The sequence below is a fragment of the Salmo trutta genome, chromosome 4 (assembly GCF_901001165.1).
Source record: "Salmo trutta chromosome 4, fSalTru1.1, whole genome shotgun sequence".
In the NCBI taxonomy this organism is placed as follows: Eukaryota; Metazoa; Chordata; class Actinopteri; order Salmoniformes; family Salmonidae; genus Salmo; species Salmo trutta.
The window spans coordinates 72,076,811-72,094,145 of NC_042960.1; the positions used below are offsets into that span (position 1 = coordinate 72,076,811).

Sequence of the window (17,335 nt, forward strand, 5' to 3'; positions counted from 1 at the left end):
GGTGCATCCTGTTTCCATTGATCATCCTTCAGATGTTTCTACAACTTGATTGGAGTCCTCCTGTGGTTAAATTCAAATGATTGAACAGATTTGGAAAGGCACAGATCTGTCTATATAAGGTCCCACAGTTGAGGTCCCAAGCCATGAGGTCAAAGGAATTGTCCGTAGAGCTCCGAGACAGGATTGTGTCGAGACACAGATCTGGGGAAGGGTACCAAAACATTTCTGCAGCATTGAAGGTCCCCAAGAACACAGTGGCCTCCATCATTCTTAAATGGAAAAAGTTTGGAACCACCAAGACTCTTCCTAGAGCTGGCCGCCCGGCCAAACTGAGCAATCAGGGGAGAAGGGCCTTGGTCAGGGAGGTGACTAAGAACCCGATGGTCACTATGACAGAGCTCCAGAGTTCCTCTGTGGAGATGGAAGAACCTTCAAGAAGGACAACCATCTCTGCAGCACTCCACGAATCAGGCCTTTATGGTAGAGTGGCCAGACGGAAGCCACTCCTCAGTAAAAGGCACATGACAGCCCACTTGGAGTTTGCTAAAAGGCACTTAAAGACTCTCAGACAATGAGAAGCAAGATTCTCTGGTCTGATGAAACCAAGAGTGAACTCTTTGGCCTGAATTCAAGTTCACCTTCCAACAGGACATGACCCTAAGCAAACAGCCAAGACAATGCAGGAGTGGCTTCAGGACAAGTCACTAAATGTCCTTGAATAGCCCTGCCAGAGCCCAGACCTGGCTGTGTGCTTATTTTTAGGTCTCTGGAGAGACCTAAAAATAGCTGTGCAGCGATGCTCCCCATCCAACCTGACAGAGCTTGAGAGGATCTGCAGAGAAGAATAAGAGAAACTCCCCAAATATAGGTGTGCCAAGCTTGTAGCGTCATACCCAAGAAGACTTGAGGCTGTAATTGCTGCCAAAAGTGCTTCAACAATATACTGAGTAAATGGGTCTGAATACTTATGTAAATATGATATTTACATTTTTTATTTTTAATACATGTTCAAACATTTCTAAAAAAAAATGTTTTGCTTTGTCACTAGGAGGTATTGTGTGTAGATTGACGAGGAAAAACGTAAAAAGTGAAGGGGTCTGAATACTTTCAGAACGCACTGTAACCTGATCACATACAGCCTAGGTCATATCTCATATAACCTGTACACTCAGTGTATATCTATATTGAACACCACTCTTCTGAATACCAGCCTTCTAGTCATATCCAAAATAACAGTACATTTTAGTAATTTATCAGACGCCCTTATCCAGAGTGACTTACATGAGCAATTAAGGTTAAGTCCCTTGCTCATGAGTACATTGACACATTTTTCACCTACACTTCTCTGGGATTCGAACCAGCAACCATTCGTTACTGGCCCAACGCTCTTAACGACTAGGCTACCAGCCACCCCTGCCAGTACCTTTCTAGAGTCCAGTTTCATTGATCCGATGACATCAGAGTGGTTGGAGAGATGAGTCTCTGAGATGATGAAAGGTTTAAAACGATCATCTAAGATCTTGTGGATCATTCCAGTGTCTGGGGAAGGAGATACAGAAAGTTAAACAGTCATTTACAAGCTGAAATAGTCCTGTTTGCAGAGGCCTGGCAGTAAGTAAAAAGCCTTCAGAGAGCCTTTGGCTTGATCGAGCTGGAAGACACTGAGAAATAGCTCCAGTCCATCAGACTGTTAAACAGTCCCCACTAGCCAGCCTCCACCCAGTACCCTGCAATGAACCTTAGTGAATGTCACTAGCCAGCCTCCACCCAGTACCCTGCCCTGAACCTTAGTGACTGTTACTAGCAGGCCTCCACCCAGTACCCTGCCCTGAACCTTAGTGACTGTCACTAGCCTGCCTCCACCCAGTACCCTGCCCTGAACCTTAGTCACTGTTACTAGACAGCCTCCACCCAGTACCCTGCCCAAAACCTGTTACTAGCCAGCCTCCACCCAGTACCCTGCCCTGAACCTTAGTTACTGTTACTAGCCAGCCTCCACCCAGTACCCTGCCCTAAACCTGTTACTAGCCTGCCTCCACCCAGTACCCTGCCCTAAACCTTAGTCACTGTTACTAGCCAGTCTCCACCCAGTACCCTGCCCTGAACCTTAGTTACTGTTACTAGCCGGCCTCCACCCAGTACCCTGCCCTGAACCTGTTACTAGCCGGCCTCCACCCAGTACCCTGCCCTGAACCTTAGTTACTGTTACTAGCCGGCCTCCACCCAGTACCCTGCCCTGAACCTGTTACTAGCCTGCCTCCACCCAGTACCCTGCCCTGAACCTTAGTTACTGTTACTAGACAGTCTCCACCCAGTACCCTGCCCTAAACCTGTTACTAGCCTGCCTCCACCCAGTACCCTGCCCTGAACCTTAGTTACTGTTACTAGCCAGCCTCCGCCCAGTACCCTGCCCTGAACCTTAGTTACTGTTACTAGCTGGGCCTCCACCCAGTACCCTGCCATGAACCTTAGTTACTGTTACTAGCCAGCCTCCACCCAGTACCCTGCCATGAACCTTAGTTACTGTTACTAGCCTCCGCCCAGTACTCTGCCCTGAACCTTAGTCACTGTTACTAGCCGGCCTCCACCCAGTACCCTGCCCTGAACCTTAGTTACTGTTACTAGCCTCCGCCCAGAACCCTGCCCTGAACCTTAGTTACTGTTACTAGCCTCCACCCAGTACCCTGCCCTGAACCTTAGTTACTGTTACTAGCCAGCCTCCACCCAGTACCCTGCCCTGAACCTTAGTTACTGTTACTAGCCAGCCTCCACCCAGTACCCTGCCCTGAACCTTAGTTACTGTTACTAGCCAGCCTCCGCCCAGTACCCTGTCCTGAACCTTAGTTACTGTTACTAGCTAGTCTTTTAAATTACTGCTCTGGTATTACTGCTCTGGTATTGATGCCCTGGTATTAATTATCTGGTATTACTGCCCTGGTATTAATGCCCTGGTATTAATTATCTGGTATTACTGCCCTGGTATTACTGCCCTGGTATTACTGCCCTGGTATTAATTATCTGGTATTACTGCCCTGGTATTAATTATCTGGTATTACTGCGCTGGTATTAATTATCTGGTATTACTGCCCTGGTATTACTGCCCTGGTATTACTGCTCTGGTATTACTGCCCTGGTATTACTGCCCTGGTATTAATTATCTGGTATTACTGCCCTGGTATTAATGCCCTGGTATTAATTATCTGGAATTACTGCCCTGGTATTACTGCCCTGGTATTAATTATCTGGTATTACTGCCCTGGTATTAATTATCTGGTATTACTGCCCTGGTATTAATTATCTGGTATTACTGCCCTGGTATGAATTATCTGGTATTACTGCTCTGGTATTACTGCCCTGGTATTAATTATCTGGTATTACTGCCCTGGTATTAATGCCCTGGTATTAATTATCTGGTATTACTGCCCTGGTATTACTGCCCTGGTATTACTGCCCTGGTATTAATTATCTGGTATTACTGCTCTGGTATTACTGCCCTGGTATTAATTATCTGGTATTACTGCCCTGGTATTAATTATCTGGTATTACTGCCCTGGTATTAATTATCTGGTATTACTCCCCTGGTATTAATTATCTGGTATTACTGCCCTGGTATTAATTATCTGGTATTACTGCCCTGGTATTAATTATCTGGTATTATTCCCCTGGTATTAATTATCTGGTATTACTGCCCTGGTATTACTGCCCTGGTATTAATTATCTGGTACTACTGCCCTGGTATTACTGCCCTGGTATTACTGCCCTGGTATTAATTATCTGGTATTACTGCCCTGGTATTAATTATCTGGTATTACTGCCCTAGTATTACTGCCCTGGTATTACTGCCCTGGTATTACTGCCCTGGTATTACTGCCCTGGTATTAATTATCTGGTATTACTGCCCTGGTATTACTGCCCTGGTATTACTGCCCTGGTATTACTGCTCTGGTATTACTGCCCTGGTATTACTGCCTTGGTATTAATTATCTGGTATTACTGCCCTGGTATTAATTATCTGGTATTACTGCCCTAGTATTAATTATCTGGTATTACTGCCCTGGTATTAATTATCTGGTATTACTGCCCTGGTATTCATTATCTGGTATTACTGCCCTGGTATTAATTATCTGGTATTACTGCCCTGGTATTCATTATCTGGTATTACTGCCCTGGTATTAACGCCCTGGTATTAATTATCTGGTATTACTGCCCTGGTATTACTGCCCTGGTATTACTGCCCTGGTAATACTCCCCTGGTATTACTGCTCTGGTATTACTGCCCTGGTATTAATTATCTGGTATTACTGCCCTAGTATTACTGCTCTGGTATTACTGCCCTGGTATTACTGCCCTGGTATTAATTCTCTGGTATTACTGCCCTGGTATTAATTATCTGGTATTAATGCCCTGGTATTAATTATCTAGTATTACTGGCCTTGTATTACTGCTCTGGTATTACTGCCCTGGTATTACTGCTCTGGTATTAATTATCTGGTATTACTGCCCTGGTATTAATTATCTGGTATTACTGCCCTGGTATTACTGCTCTGGTATTACTGCCCTGGTATTAATTATCTGGTATTACTGCCCTGGTATTACTGCCCTGGTATTAATTATCTGGTATTACTGCCCTGGTATTAATTATCTGGTATTCCTGCCCTGGTATTACTGCCCTGGTATTACTTCCCTGGTATTACTGCCCTGGTATTAATTATCTGGTATTACTGCCCTGGTATTAATTATCTGGTATTACTGCCCTGGTATTAATTATCTGGTATTACTGCCCTGGTATTACTGCCCTGGTATTACTGCCCTGGTATTAATTATCTGGTATTACTGCCCTGGTATTGCTGCCCTGGTATTACTGCCCTGGTATTAATGCCCTGGTATTAATGCCCTGGTATTACTGCCCTGATATTACTGCCCTGGTATTAATTATCTGGTATTACTGCCCTGGTATTACTGCCCTGGTATTAATTATCTGGTATTACTGCCCTGGTATTACTGCCCTGGTATTAATTATCTGGTATTACTGCTCTGGTATTACTGCCCTGGTATTACTGCCCTGGTATTAATGATCTGGTATTACTGCCCTGGTATTAATTATCTGGTATTACTGCCCTGGTTTTACTGCCCTGGTATTACTGCCCTGGTATTAATGCCCTGGTATTACTGCCCTGGTATTAATTATCTGGTATTACTGCCCTGGTATTACTGCCCTGGTATTAATTATATGGTATTACTGCCCTGGTATTACTGCCCTGGTATTAATTATCTGTAAGGGAATACCCCCCTGATTTGGACAAAATAACATGGCAACATATTGGCATAGCACGAATCATACACACGATTGCAAAAACCACCCAAAGCGGCCCATCTCCGGGCCAATCATATGGCAATTTTCCGATGGCAATTGCCAATTGTAACACCCCAAATTTCCTTTAGATGGCGAGCGCGCTCCACCTTGGATTTTCATACAGCAAATGATACCCAATTCTTACCCAAGTCTCAGATTTTGATAAAATGATTTTTTTTTTGAAAACTTAGCACCTTGTAAAAAAGTGGTTTCTGGACCGTTTTTCGAAATTTTTTCGATTGTTATGTCAATTACACATGTATAAGAGCTGTATGAACATGCTTCTGACGTTTTTTATTGATGTCGTTTTTTGGGTTGCTTTTGCTTGTGCGCAAGGCACATGATTTGTGCATTTTGAATATGATTTCATAGGAAAAAAGTGACATTTTTTTTTTCATTTTTTTTGCAAAATGACATATCCAATGCTTTTTTTTGTCACTTCTGGAAGTATTGCAAGTGCCAAATTACAGCAAATATCCAAAAGATAGCTAGAGCTCTCCGCAGTGAATTTTCATATTGCAAATGTAACACAATTCAAGTCCCAAGAGTCAAATTTTGAAAAAATGACATATTTTTTGAAAACTTTTCAACCCTTAAAAAGTGGTTTCTGGACCGTTTTTTCGATTTTTTTTTGATTTTTATGTCAATTACACATGTATAAGAGCTGTATGGACATACTTTTGACATATTTTATTGACATAATTTTTTGGGTTGTTTTTGCTTGTGCATAAGGCATATGTTTTGTGCATTTGGAATATGATTTCATAGGAAGTCAAAAGTGACATATTTGCTTGTGCATAAGGCATATGATTTGTGCATTTGGAATATGATTTCATAGGAAGTCAAAAGTGACAAATTTATATTTTTTGCCAAATGCCATTAGAAATGTGCAAATGAAATGTCCAATTCTTTTTTTGTCAATTATACATGTATGAAAGTATTGAATGTGCCAAATCAGTATGTTTGTCCGTTTGCCATGTACGATCATAGGAAGTTGGTTTCCAAACCCAAAAGTCAGTGAACCATGGTCCAAATGGCATTTATACTGCCCAAATGATATATATCCCTATGTTGAGCCATCAATCAACGCAGATGGTCTACTTGTCATGTATGATGAGGGAGAAGTGGGACTCTGTTGCTTTTAACATTTTTAACGAATTTGACATGCTCAGAATGCATAATTGACTGGCCCGATGATCTCGGGATGGCCGTGCAGTGACTGTGGTTCCTCTCCATCGCTCGTTGTGTTGATTTCATCATGTCAACTTTGGTGATATTTTTTGCTGTTGAATCATCTTGCAAATGCGCGTTACATTTGCAATATTGCGCGTTACGTTTGCAATATGATTCAATGGGCATTTAGCACCACAAATTTAGGCATGCTCAAAAATACTGCAGAAATGCATTATTGACTGGCTCGATGAACTCGGGATGGCCGGGCAGTGACTGTGGTTCCTCTCCATTGCTCGTCACCCAGCAGTCAGCGTCCATCAGACAATTAGATGTCATTTTGACACCAAACTGATAGCATCTGACACCAAATCCACTTTTTCCAACTCGTATAGAAGCCAACTATCACATATGTCAGAGAAGGCCCATAATTCACAGTGCTTTCAATTTTAACCATAAAAAACCTAAAACACATAGTTACGTTATAGCTGCGGGTCCAGCTCTGACATTATGTGTAGGCCTATGTGAGGCGACCCCGAATCCGAAGTTTCGGCTCGATAGGTCATTCGGTGCCCGAGCAATGGCCTAATTGGTGCTGAAAATCCACTTTTTCAGGGCGTTACTACGGGGTCCCTGAATGAGCTATCGGACAGAGACATTGGGGTCCGTCTCTATGGGCCGAGGCGGTTTCAATGCACCTAGTCTTGCGACTCTGGGACATTTCTACATGTCGCCATGTCCGTGATATTCAAAATGAATTGAAAATATTGCAAATGTACGAGGCGGTTTCTCGGTCAGAGAACCTTCTAGAGCCCCATAAATCACCGTGCACTATCGACTTGAGCTCTAGAACAGGTTTCTAAAATTTCGGAGCTCTAGGTCTGACGGTTCTTGAATCGTTTGAACGAAAGTAACTATTGAAGGCGGTATAAGCCTCTAAGCCCCACACTATGTACCTATGGCCAAATTGTGTGTGTGTGTTTTTGTTTTTTTTGCAAAAAGAATAGACACACGTTGTCTTTGGGGTAGGCATATACAGAATCCTGAATATGAAAACTCTACCTTAAGAATTGACTGAGTAACAGATGGTTGAGTTGCGTGATTTTCACTATCTGCAGGTGGCAATATGACAATAGCTCTTGGGTGTTTTTAACCACTTCCGGTTGTCACAGGAAGCTCTTGCTTCACACACGTTGTCTTTGGGGTAGACATAAACGGAATCCTGAATAAGAAGTCTCTACCTTAAGAATTGACTGAGAAACAGATGGTTGAGTTGCGTGATTTTCACTATGCGCACGTAATATGACAATAGCTCTTGGGTGATTTTAACCACTTCCGGTTGTCACAGGAAGCTCTTGCTTCACACACGTTGTCTTTGGGGTAGACATAAACGGAATCCTGAATAAGAAGTCTCTACCTTAAGAATTGACTGAGAAACAGATGGTTGAGTTGCGTGATTTTCACTATGCGCACGTAATATGACAATAGCTCTTGGGTGATTTTAACCACTTCCCGTTGTCACAGGAAGCTCTTGCTTCACACACGTTGTCTTTGGGGTAGACATAAACGGAATCCTGAATAAGAAGTCTCTACCTTAAGAATTGACTGAATAACAGATGGTTGAGTTGAGTGATTTTCACTATCTGCAGGTGGCCAAATGACAATAGCTCTTGGGTGTTTTTAACCACTTCCGGTTGTCACAGGAAGCTCTTGCTTCTCACACGTTGTCTTTGGGGTAGACATAAACGGAATCCTGAATAAGAAGTCTCTACCTTAAGAATTGACTGAATGACAGATGGTTGAGTTGCGTGATTTTCACTATATGCAGGTTGTCCATATGACAATAGCTCTAGGCTGTTTTAACCACTTCCCGTTGTCACAGGAAGTTCTTACTCAACACACGTTGTCTTTGGGGTAGACATAAACAGAATCCTGAATAAGAAGTCTCTACCTTAAGAATTGACTGAGAAACAGATGGTTGAGTTGCGTGATTTTCACTATGCGCACTTAATATGACAATAGCTCTTGGGTGATTTTACCCACTTCCGGTTGTCACAGGAAGCTCTTGCTTCACACACGTTGTCTTTGGGGTAGACATAAACAGAATCCTGAATAAGAAGTCTCTACCTTAAGAATTGACCGAGTAACAGATGGTTGAGTTGCGTGATTTTCACTATCTGCAGGTGGCAATATGACAATAGCTCTTGGGTGTTTTTAACCACTTCCGGTTGTCACAGGAAGCTCTTGCTTCACACACGTTGTCTTTGGGGTAGACAGAAACAGAATCCTGAATAAGAAGTCTCTACCTTAAGAATTGACTGAGAAACAGATGGTTGAGTTGCGTGATTTTCACTATCTGCAGGTGGCAATATGACAATAGCTCTTGGGTGTTTTTAACCACTTCCGGTTGTCACAGGAAGCTCTTGCTTCACACACGTTGTCTTTGGGGTAGACAGAAACAGAATCCTGAATAAGAAGTCTCTACCTTAAGAATTGACCGAGTAACAGATGGTTGAGTTGCGTGATTTTCACTATCTGCAGGTGGCAATATGACAATAGCTCTTGGGTGTTTTTAACCACTTCCGGTTGTCACAGGAAGCTCTTGCTTCACACACGTTGTCTTTGGGGTAGACAGAAACAGAATCCTGAATAAGAAGTCTCTACCTTAAGAATTGACTGAGAAACAGATGGTTGAGTTGCGTGATTTTCACTATGCGCACTTAATATGACAATAGCTCTTGGGTGATTTTACCCACTTCCGGTTGTCACAGGAAGTTCTTGCTTCACACACGTTGTCTTTGGGGTAGACATAAACAGAATCCTGAATAAGAAGTCTCTACCTTAAGAATTGACTGAGTAACAGATGGTTGAGTTGCGTGATTTTCACTATATGCAGGTTGACCATATGACAATAGCTCTAGGCTGTTTTAACCACTTCCCTTTGTCACAGGAAGTTCTTACTCAACACACGTTGTCTTTGGGGTAGACATAAACAGAATCCTGAATAAGAAGTCTCTACCTTAAGAATTGACTGAGAAACAGATGGTTGAGTTGCGTGATTTTCACTATCTGCAGGTGGCAATATGACAATAGCTCTTGGGTGTTTTTAACCACTTCCGGTTGTCACAGGAAGCTCTTGCTTCACACACGTTGTCTTTGGGGTAGACAGAAACAGAATCCTGAATAAGAAGTCTCTACCTTAAGAATTGACTGAGTAACAGATGGTTGAGTTGCGTGATTTTCACTATATGCAGGTTGACCATATGACAATAGCTCTAGGCTGTTTTAACCACTTCCCTTTGTCACAGGAAGTTCTTACTCAACACACGTTGTCTTTGGGGTAGACATAAACAGAATCCTGAATAAGAAGTCTCTACCTTAAGAATTGACTGAGAAACAGATGGTTGAGTTGCGTGATTTTCACTATGCGCACGTAATATGACAATAGCTCTTGGGTGATTTCAAACACTTCCGGTTGTCACAGGAAGCTCTTGCTTCACACACGTTGTCTTTGGGGTATACATAAACAGAATCCTGAATAAGAAGTCTCTACCTTAAGAATTGACTGAGTAACAGATGGTTGAGTTGCTTGATTTTCACTATGCGCACGTAATATGACAATAGCTCGTGGGTGATTTTAACCACTTCCGGTTGTCACAGGAAGCTCTTGCTTCACACACGTTGTCTTTGGGGTAGACATAAACAGAATCCTGAATAAGAAGTCTCTACCTTTAGAATTGACTGAGTAACAGATGGTTGAGTTGTGTGATTTTCACTATATGCAGGTTGTCCATATGACAATAGCTCTAGGCTGTTTTAACCACTTCCCTTTGTCACAGGAAGTTCTTACTCAACACACGTTGTCTTTGGGGTAGACATAAACAGAATCCTGAATAAGAAGTCTCTACCTTAAGAATTGACTGAGAAACAGATGGTTGAGTTGCGTGATTTTCACTATCTGCAGGTGGCAATATGACAATAGCTCTTGGGTGTTTTTAACCACTTCCGGTTGTCACAGGAAGCTGTTGCTTCACACACGTTGTCTTTGGGGTAGACATAAACATAATCCTGAATAAGAAGTCTCTACCTTAAAAATTGACTGAGTAACAGATGGTTGAGTTGCGTGATTTTCACTATCTGCAGGTGGCAATATGACAATAGCTCTTGGGTGTTTTTAACCACTTCCGGTTGTCACAGGAAGCTGTTGCTTCACACACGTTGTCTTTGGGGTAGACATAAACAGAATCCTGAATAAGAAGTCTCTACCTTAAGAATTGACTGAGAAACAGATGGTTGAGTTGCGTGATTTTCACTATGCGCACGTAATATGACAATAGCTCTTGGGTGATTTTAACCACTTCCGGTTGTCACAGGAAGCTGTTGCTTCACACACGTTGTCTTTGGTGTAGACATAAACATAATCCTGAATAAGAAGTCTCTACCTTAAAAATTGACTGAGTAACAGATGGTTGAGTTGCGTGATTTTCACTATCTGCAGGTGGCAATATGACAATAGCTCTTGGGTGTTTTTAACCACTTCCGGTTGTCACAGGAAGCTCTTGCTTCACACACGTTGTCTTTGGGGTAGACATAAACAGAATCCTGAATAAGAAGTCTCTACCTTAAGAATTGACTGAGAAACAGATGGTTGAGTTGCGTGATTTTCACTATGCGCACGTAATATGACAATAGCTCTTGGGTGATTTCAAACACTTCCGGTTGTCACAGGAAGCTCTTGCTTCACACACGTTGTCTTTGGGGTATACATAAACAGAATCCTGAATAAGAAGTCTCTACCTTAAGAATTGACTGAGTAACAGATGGTTGAGTTGCGTGATTTTCACTATGCGCACGTAATATGACAATAGCTCTTGGGTGTTTTTAACCACTTCCAGTTGTCACAGGAACCTTAGAATCGACACAGGTAGACCTCACAGTAGCCTGATGGATTGTTGTAGAAGACAGGTTCATAAGGCATTCATAACCCACATAGGCTTCAGGTTGAATTTTGGAGAATAGTCTATGTGTTCCTATGGGGAGAGATGTCATTGCACACAGTTTGATCTAAACACCTTCTTTTCACTGTGAAGGGTTAATGCCACAGGGTCAAGGTTGGCTTGCACAGATCGGGAGGACCTCAGGAACGCTCCTGGTTCCTCTCCATCGCTCGTTGTGTTGATTTCATCATGTCACCTTTGGTGACATTTTTTGCTGTTGAATCATATTGCAAATACACGGATGCGCATTTGCAATATGATTCAATTGGCATTTAGCATCACAACTTTGGCATGCTCAAAACCACTGCAGAAATGCATAATTGACTGTCCCGATGAACTGGGGATGGCCGTGCAGTGACTGTGGTTCCTCTCCATCGCTCGTTGTGTTGATTTCATCATGTCAACTTTGGTGATATTTTTTGCTGTTGAATCATATTACAAATACACGGATGCGCATTTGCAATATGATTCAATGGGCATTTAGCATCACAACTTTGGTATGCTCAAAACCACTGCAGAAATGCATAATTGACTGTCCCGATGAACTGGGGATGGCCGTGCAGTGACTGTGGTTCCTCTCCATCGCTCGTTGTGTTGATTTCATCATGTCAACTTTGGTGATATTTTTTGCTGTTGAATCATGTTGCAAATGCGCGTTACATTTGCAATATTGCGTGTTATGTTTGCAATATGATTCAATGGGCATTTAGCATCACAAATTTTGCATGCTCAAAAATACTGCAGAAATGCATAATTGACTGTCCCGATGAACTGGGGATGGCCGTGCAGTGACTGTGGTTCCTCTCCATGGCTTGATGGTGAGTTTTTTAGTGATTTTTTGAAAAATGTCCAAAATGACTAGGTGCCCCCCATACTGGATGGGCACTGATGGAAGGTGCTCCCTACCCAACCGTGGACCCCTTGCACCACCCTAAAGGCATTTAAAACCATTCTAAAAAATTACTCCTGGTAACCCATTTCGGGTCACCATGTGCACTGATGCGCATTTGCAATATGATTCAATGGGCCTCAACATCACGAATTTGGCATGCTCAAAAACACTAAAGATATGCAAAATTGACTGTCCCGATGAACTGGGAATGGCCGGGCAGTGACTGTGGTTCCTCTCCATGACTTGATGGTGACATGAGAGAAGTGGGACTGTCGATTTTTAGCGATTTTTTGAAAAATGTCCAAAATGACTAGGGGCGCCTTATACTGGATGGGCACTGATGGAAGGTGCTCCCTACCCAACCGTGCACCCCTTGCACCACCCTAAAGGCATTTAAAACCATTCTAAAAAATTACTCCTGGTAACCCATTTCGGGTCACCATGTGCACTGATGCGCATTTGCAATATGATTGAATGGGCCTCAACATCACGAATTTGGCATGCTCAAAAACACTGCAGAAAGGCAAAATTAACTGTCCCGATGAACTGGTGATGGCCGGGCAGTGACTGTGGTTCCTCTCCATGGCTTGATGGTGACATGAGACAAGTGGGATTGTCGTTTTTTAGCGATTTTTTTTTTGAAAAATGTCCAAAATGACTAAGGGCGCCCCATACTGGATGGGCACTGATGGAAGGTGCTCCCTACCCAACCGTGCACCCCTTGCACCACCCTAAAGGCATTTAAAACCCTTCTAAAAAATTACTCCTGGTAACCCATTTCGGGTCACCATGTGCACGGATGCGCATTTGCAATATGATTCAATGGGCCTCAACATCACGAATTTGGCATGCTCAAAAACACTAAAGATATGCAAAATTGACTGTCCCGATGAACTGGGGATGGCCGGGCAGTGACTGTGGTTCCTCTCTATCGCTCATTGTGTTGATTTCATCATGTCAAATTTGGTGACATTTTTTGCTGTTGAATCATATTACAAATACACGGATGCGCATTTGCAATATGATTCAATGGGCATTTAGCATCACAACTTTGGCATGCTCAAAACCACTGCAGAAATGCATAATTGACTGGCCCGATGAACTCGGGATGGCCGGGCAGTGACTGTGGTTCCTCTCTGTCGCTCATTGTGTTGATTTCATCATGTCAACTTTGGTGATATTTTCTGCTGTTGAATCATATTGCAAACGCACGTTACGTTTGCAATATAGCGCGTTACGTTTGCAACATGATTTAATGGGCATTTAGCATTACAAATTTAGGCATGCTCAAAAATCCTGCAGAAATGCATAATTGACTGGCCTGATGAACTCGGGATGGCCGGGCAGTGACTGTGGTTCCTCTCTGTCGCTCATTGTGTTGATTTCATCATGTCAACTTTGGTGATATTTTCTGCTGTTGAATCATATTGCAAACGCACGTTACGTTTGCAATATAGCGCGTTACGTTTGCAACATGATTTAATGGGCATTTAGCATTACAAATTTAGGCATGCTCAAAAATCCTGCAGAAATGCATAATTGACTGGCCCGATGAACTCGGGATGGCCGGGCAGTGACTGTGGTTAATCTCCATTGCTCGTCACCCAGCAGTCAGCGTCCATCAGTCAATTAGTTGTCATTCTGACACCAAACTGATAGCATCTGACACCAAATCCACTTTTTCCAACTCGTATAGAAGCCAACTATCACATATGTCAGAGAAGGCCCATAATTCACAGTGCTTTCAATTTTAACCATAAAAAAACATAAAACACATAGTTACGTTATAGCTGCGGGTCTAGCTCTGACATTATGTGTAGGCCTATGTGAGGCGACCCCGAATCCCAAGTTTCGGCTCGATAGGTCATTCGGTGCTCGAGCAATGGCCTTAATTGGTGCTGAAAATCCACTTTTTCAGGGCGTTACTACGGGGTCCCTGAATGAGCTATCGGACAGAGACATTGGGGTCCGTCTCTATGGGCCGAGGCGGTTTCAATGCACCTAGTCTTGTGACTCTGGGACATTTCTACATGACGCCATGTACGTGATATTCAAAATGAATTGAAAATATTGCAAATGTACGAGGCGGTTTCTCGGTCAGAGAACCTTCTAGAGCCCCATAAATCACTGTGCACTATCGACTTGAGCTCTAGAACAGGTTTCTAAAATTTCGGAGCTCTAGGTCTGACGGTTCTTGAATCGTTTGAACGAAAGTAACTATTGAAGGCGGTATAAGACTCTAAGCCCCACACTATGTCCCTATGGCCAAATTGTGTGTGTGTGTTTTTGTTTTTTTTGCAAAAAGAATAGACACACGTTGTCTTTGGGGTAGGCATATACAGAATCCTCAATATGAAGTCTCTACCTAAAGAATTGGCTGGATGACATAGGGTTGAGTTGCTTGATTTTCACTATGTGCAGGTTATATGACAATAGCTCTTGGCTGTTTTTAACCACTTCCGGTTGTCACAGGAAGCTCTTACTCAACACACGTTGTCTTTGGGTTAGACATAAACAGAATCCTGAATATGAAGTCTCTACCTTAAGAATTGACTGAATAACAGATGGTTGAGTTGCGTGATTTTCACTATATGCAGGTTGACCATATGACAATAGCTCTTGGCTGTTTTTAACAACTTCCGGTTGTCACAGGAAGCTCTTACTCAACACACGTTGTCTTTGGGTTAGACATAAACATAATCCTGAATATGAAGTCTCTACCTTAAGAATTGACTGAATAACAGATGGTTGAGTTGCGTGATTTTCACTATATGCAGGTTGACCATATGACAATAGCTCTTGGCTGTTTTTAACCACTTCCGATTGCTCCAGGAACCTTAGAATCGACACAGGTAGACCTCACAGTAGCCTGATGGATTGTTATAGAAGACAGGTTCATAAGGCATTCATAACCCACATAGACTTCAGGTTGAATTTAGGAGAATTGTCAATGTATTCCTATGGGGAGAGAAGTCATTGCACACAGTTTGATCTAAACACCTTCTTTTCACTGTGAAGGGTTAATGCCACAGGGTCAAGGTTAGGCTTGCACAGATCGGGAGGACCTCAGGAACGCTCCTGAGGTTGAATTGTGCTTCTAACCCTAATGGTTCTCTCACTGTCACCCATAAGCCCTTGACATATTGGTGCAGGCCTCATTTTGGGCCTAGTTTTCTCACGGTCACTGCGCTCATACCGAGCAAGCTACGGTCAAGCGGGGCGTCTCATTGAACTCGTCTCAGCCTAGAGATAATGGTAATGCCATTGCAGGCTCTTTGTGTCTTTAAGCACCGCACTGTGTCACTCCGTCCTTGCTGTGTGTGTGTTTGAGAGAGCTTTTCTTTGACATCTGATGGGATAAATGACTGATTTACAGTTCATGAGGGTTGCCTAGTCACACATATGAAGTTGTGGAAAGATCTGACCTTTTTAACCCTTCAAAACAGCCCCTATGACACCATTATAAGGCATTTCTGGTTGACACAGGAATCTGAACGTTAGGCTCTTATAGAATATTGAGTTTTAAGTGTTTCTGTTAAGAACTGACTTATTTACAGAGGGTTGAACAAGTGTGTGTTGTTTCAGAAAATCACAGAAAATCACAGAAATCTCGCAGAGCTCCGAAACCTGCCTTAACGGACTCATCTGAACACGCTGCAACTGGATATGTAACTTTTTTGAAAAAAACCCCTCTTGTTGTTGAATATCACCAATGTGTCATTGTACAATTTCTCTGAAATGAACATTGGTAAATGCATGGTTCCTTTTCTCCTGACACCGTAGGCTCATGTAGTTTGATGTGAAGCGGTCAAATCAGCACTCTATTTTCCTCTTTGACTTTCAATCCCAGAAAAATAGCCTTAACTCGAAAAGCGTCGAGGCCTCGACTCCATCCTGTTCGGGGCCAACTGCCCATTATGCCAAATCCACGCAGACCGAGTTTCGTCTTCGAATTATCTTCCGTTTAGGAGAAAAAGCCGTGTCGCGATTGGTGATATATGTTACATTTGCAATATGATTCCATACGCCCTCTCGTGGAATAATCCGGGACTGCAAGGAAATGACCAAAATTTGAAAATTTAATTAAACGGAAACCGAAGGTCCGAGAGACTCCGTTCGATGACTTCCTGGAAGATCCGGCCCCCGCGAGCGGCCCGACGCCGTCCGCGGATTTATCGGACGTGGTCGGACGTCTAGTAAGGGAGGGTACATTTGCAACATGGACTTTCTCACTAACCATACGGATGGCGCACGCGACGTCCCTTCATGTATGGTATTACTGCTCTGGTATTAATTATCTGGTATTACTGCCCTGGTATTACTGCCCTGGTATTACTGCTCTGGTATTAATTATCTGGCATTACTGCCCTGGTATTACTGCCCTGGTATTAATTATCTGGTATTACTGCCCTGGTATTACTGCTCTGGTATTACTGCTCTGGTATTACTGCCCTTGTATTACTGCCCTGGTATTAATTATCTGGTATTAATTATCTGGTATTATTGCCCTGGTATTAATTATCTGGTATTACTGCCCTGGTATTAATTATCTGGTATTACTGCCCTGGTATTACTGCCCTGGTATTACTGCTCTGGTATTACTGCCCTGGTATTAATTATCTGGTATTACTGCCCTGGTATTAATTATCTGGTATTACTGCCCTGGTATTAATTATCTGGTATTACTGCTCTGGTATTAATTATCTGGTATTACTGCCCTGGTATTAATTATCTGGTATTACTGCCCTGGTATTAATTATCTGGTATTACTGCCCTGGTATTAATTATCTGGTATTACTGCCCTGGTATTAATTATCTGGTATTACTGCCCTGGTATTAATTATCTGGTATTAATGCCCTGGTATTAATTATCTGGTATTACTGCCCTGGTATTAATTATCTGGTATTACTGCCCTGGTTTTA

At 42.7% G+C, this 17,335-nt stretch overlaps 1 protein-coding gene across 1 annotated transcript in view; it reads right to left on the reverse strand.

Annotated features, from left to right (window-relative positions):
- Positions 1-17,335, reverse strand: part of sema7a (semaphorin 7A (JohnMiltonHagen blood group)) — a 91,269-nt gene that overhangs the window by 8,294 nt on the left and 65,640 nt on the right. Inside the window, exon 11 of the mRNA XM_029751974.1 lies at positions 1,424-1,539. Within this exon, the coding sequence (XP_029607834.1) occupies positions 1,424-1,539 (116 nt within the window). The remainder of the gene's footprint in view (positions 1-1,423; positions 1,540-17,335) is intronic.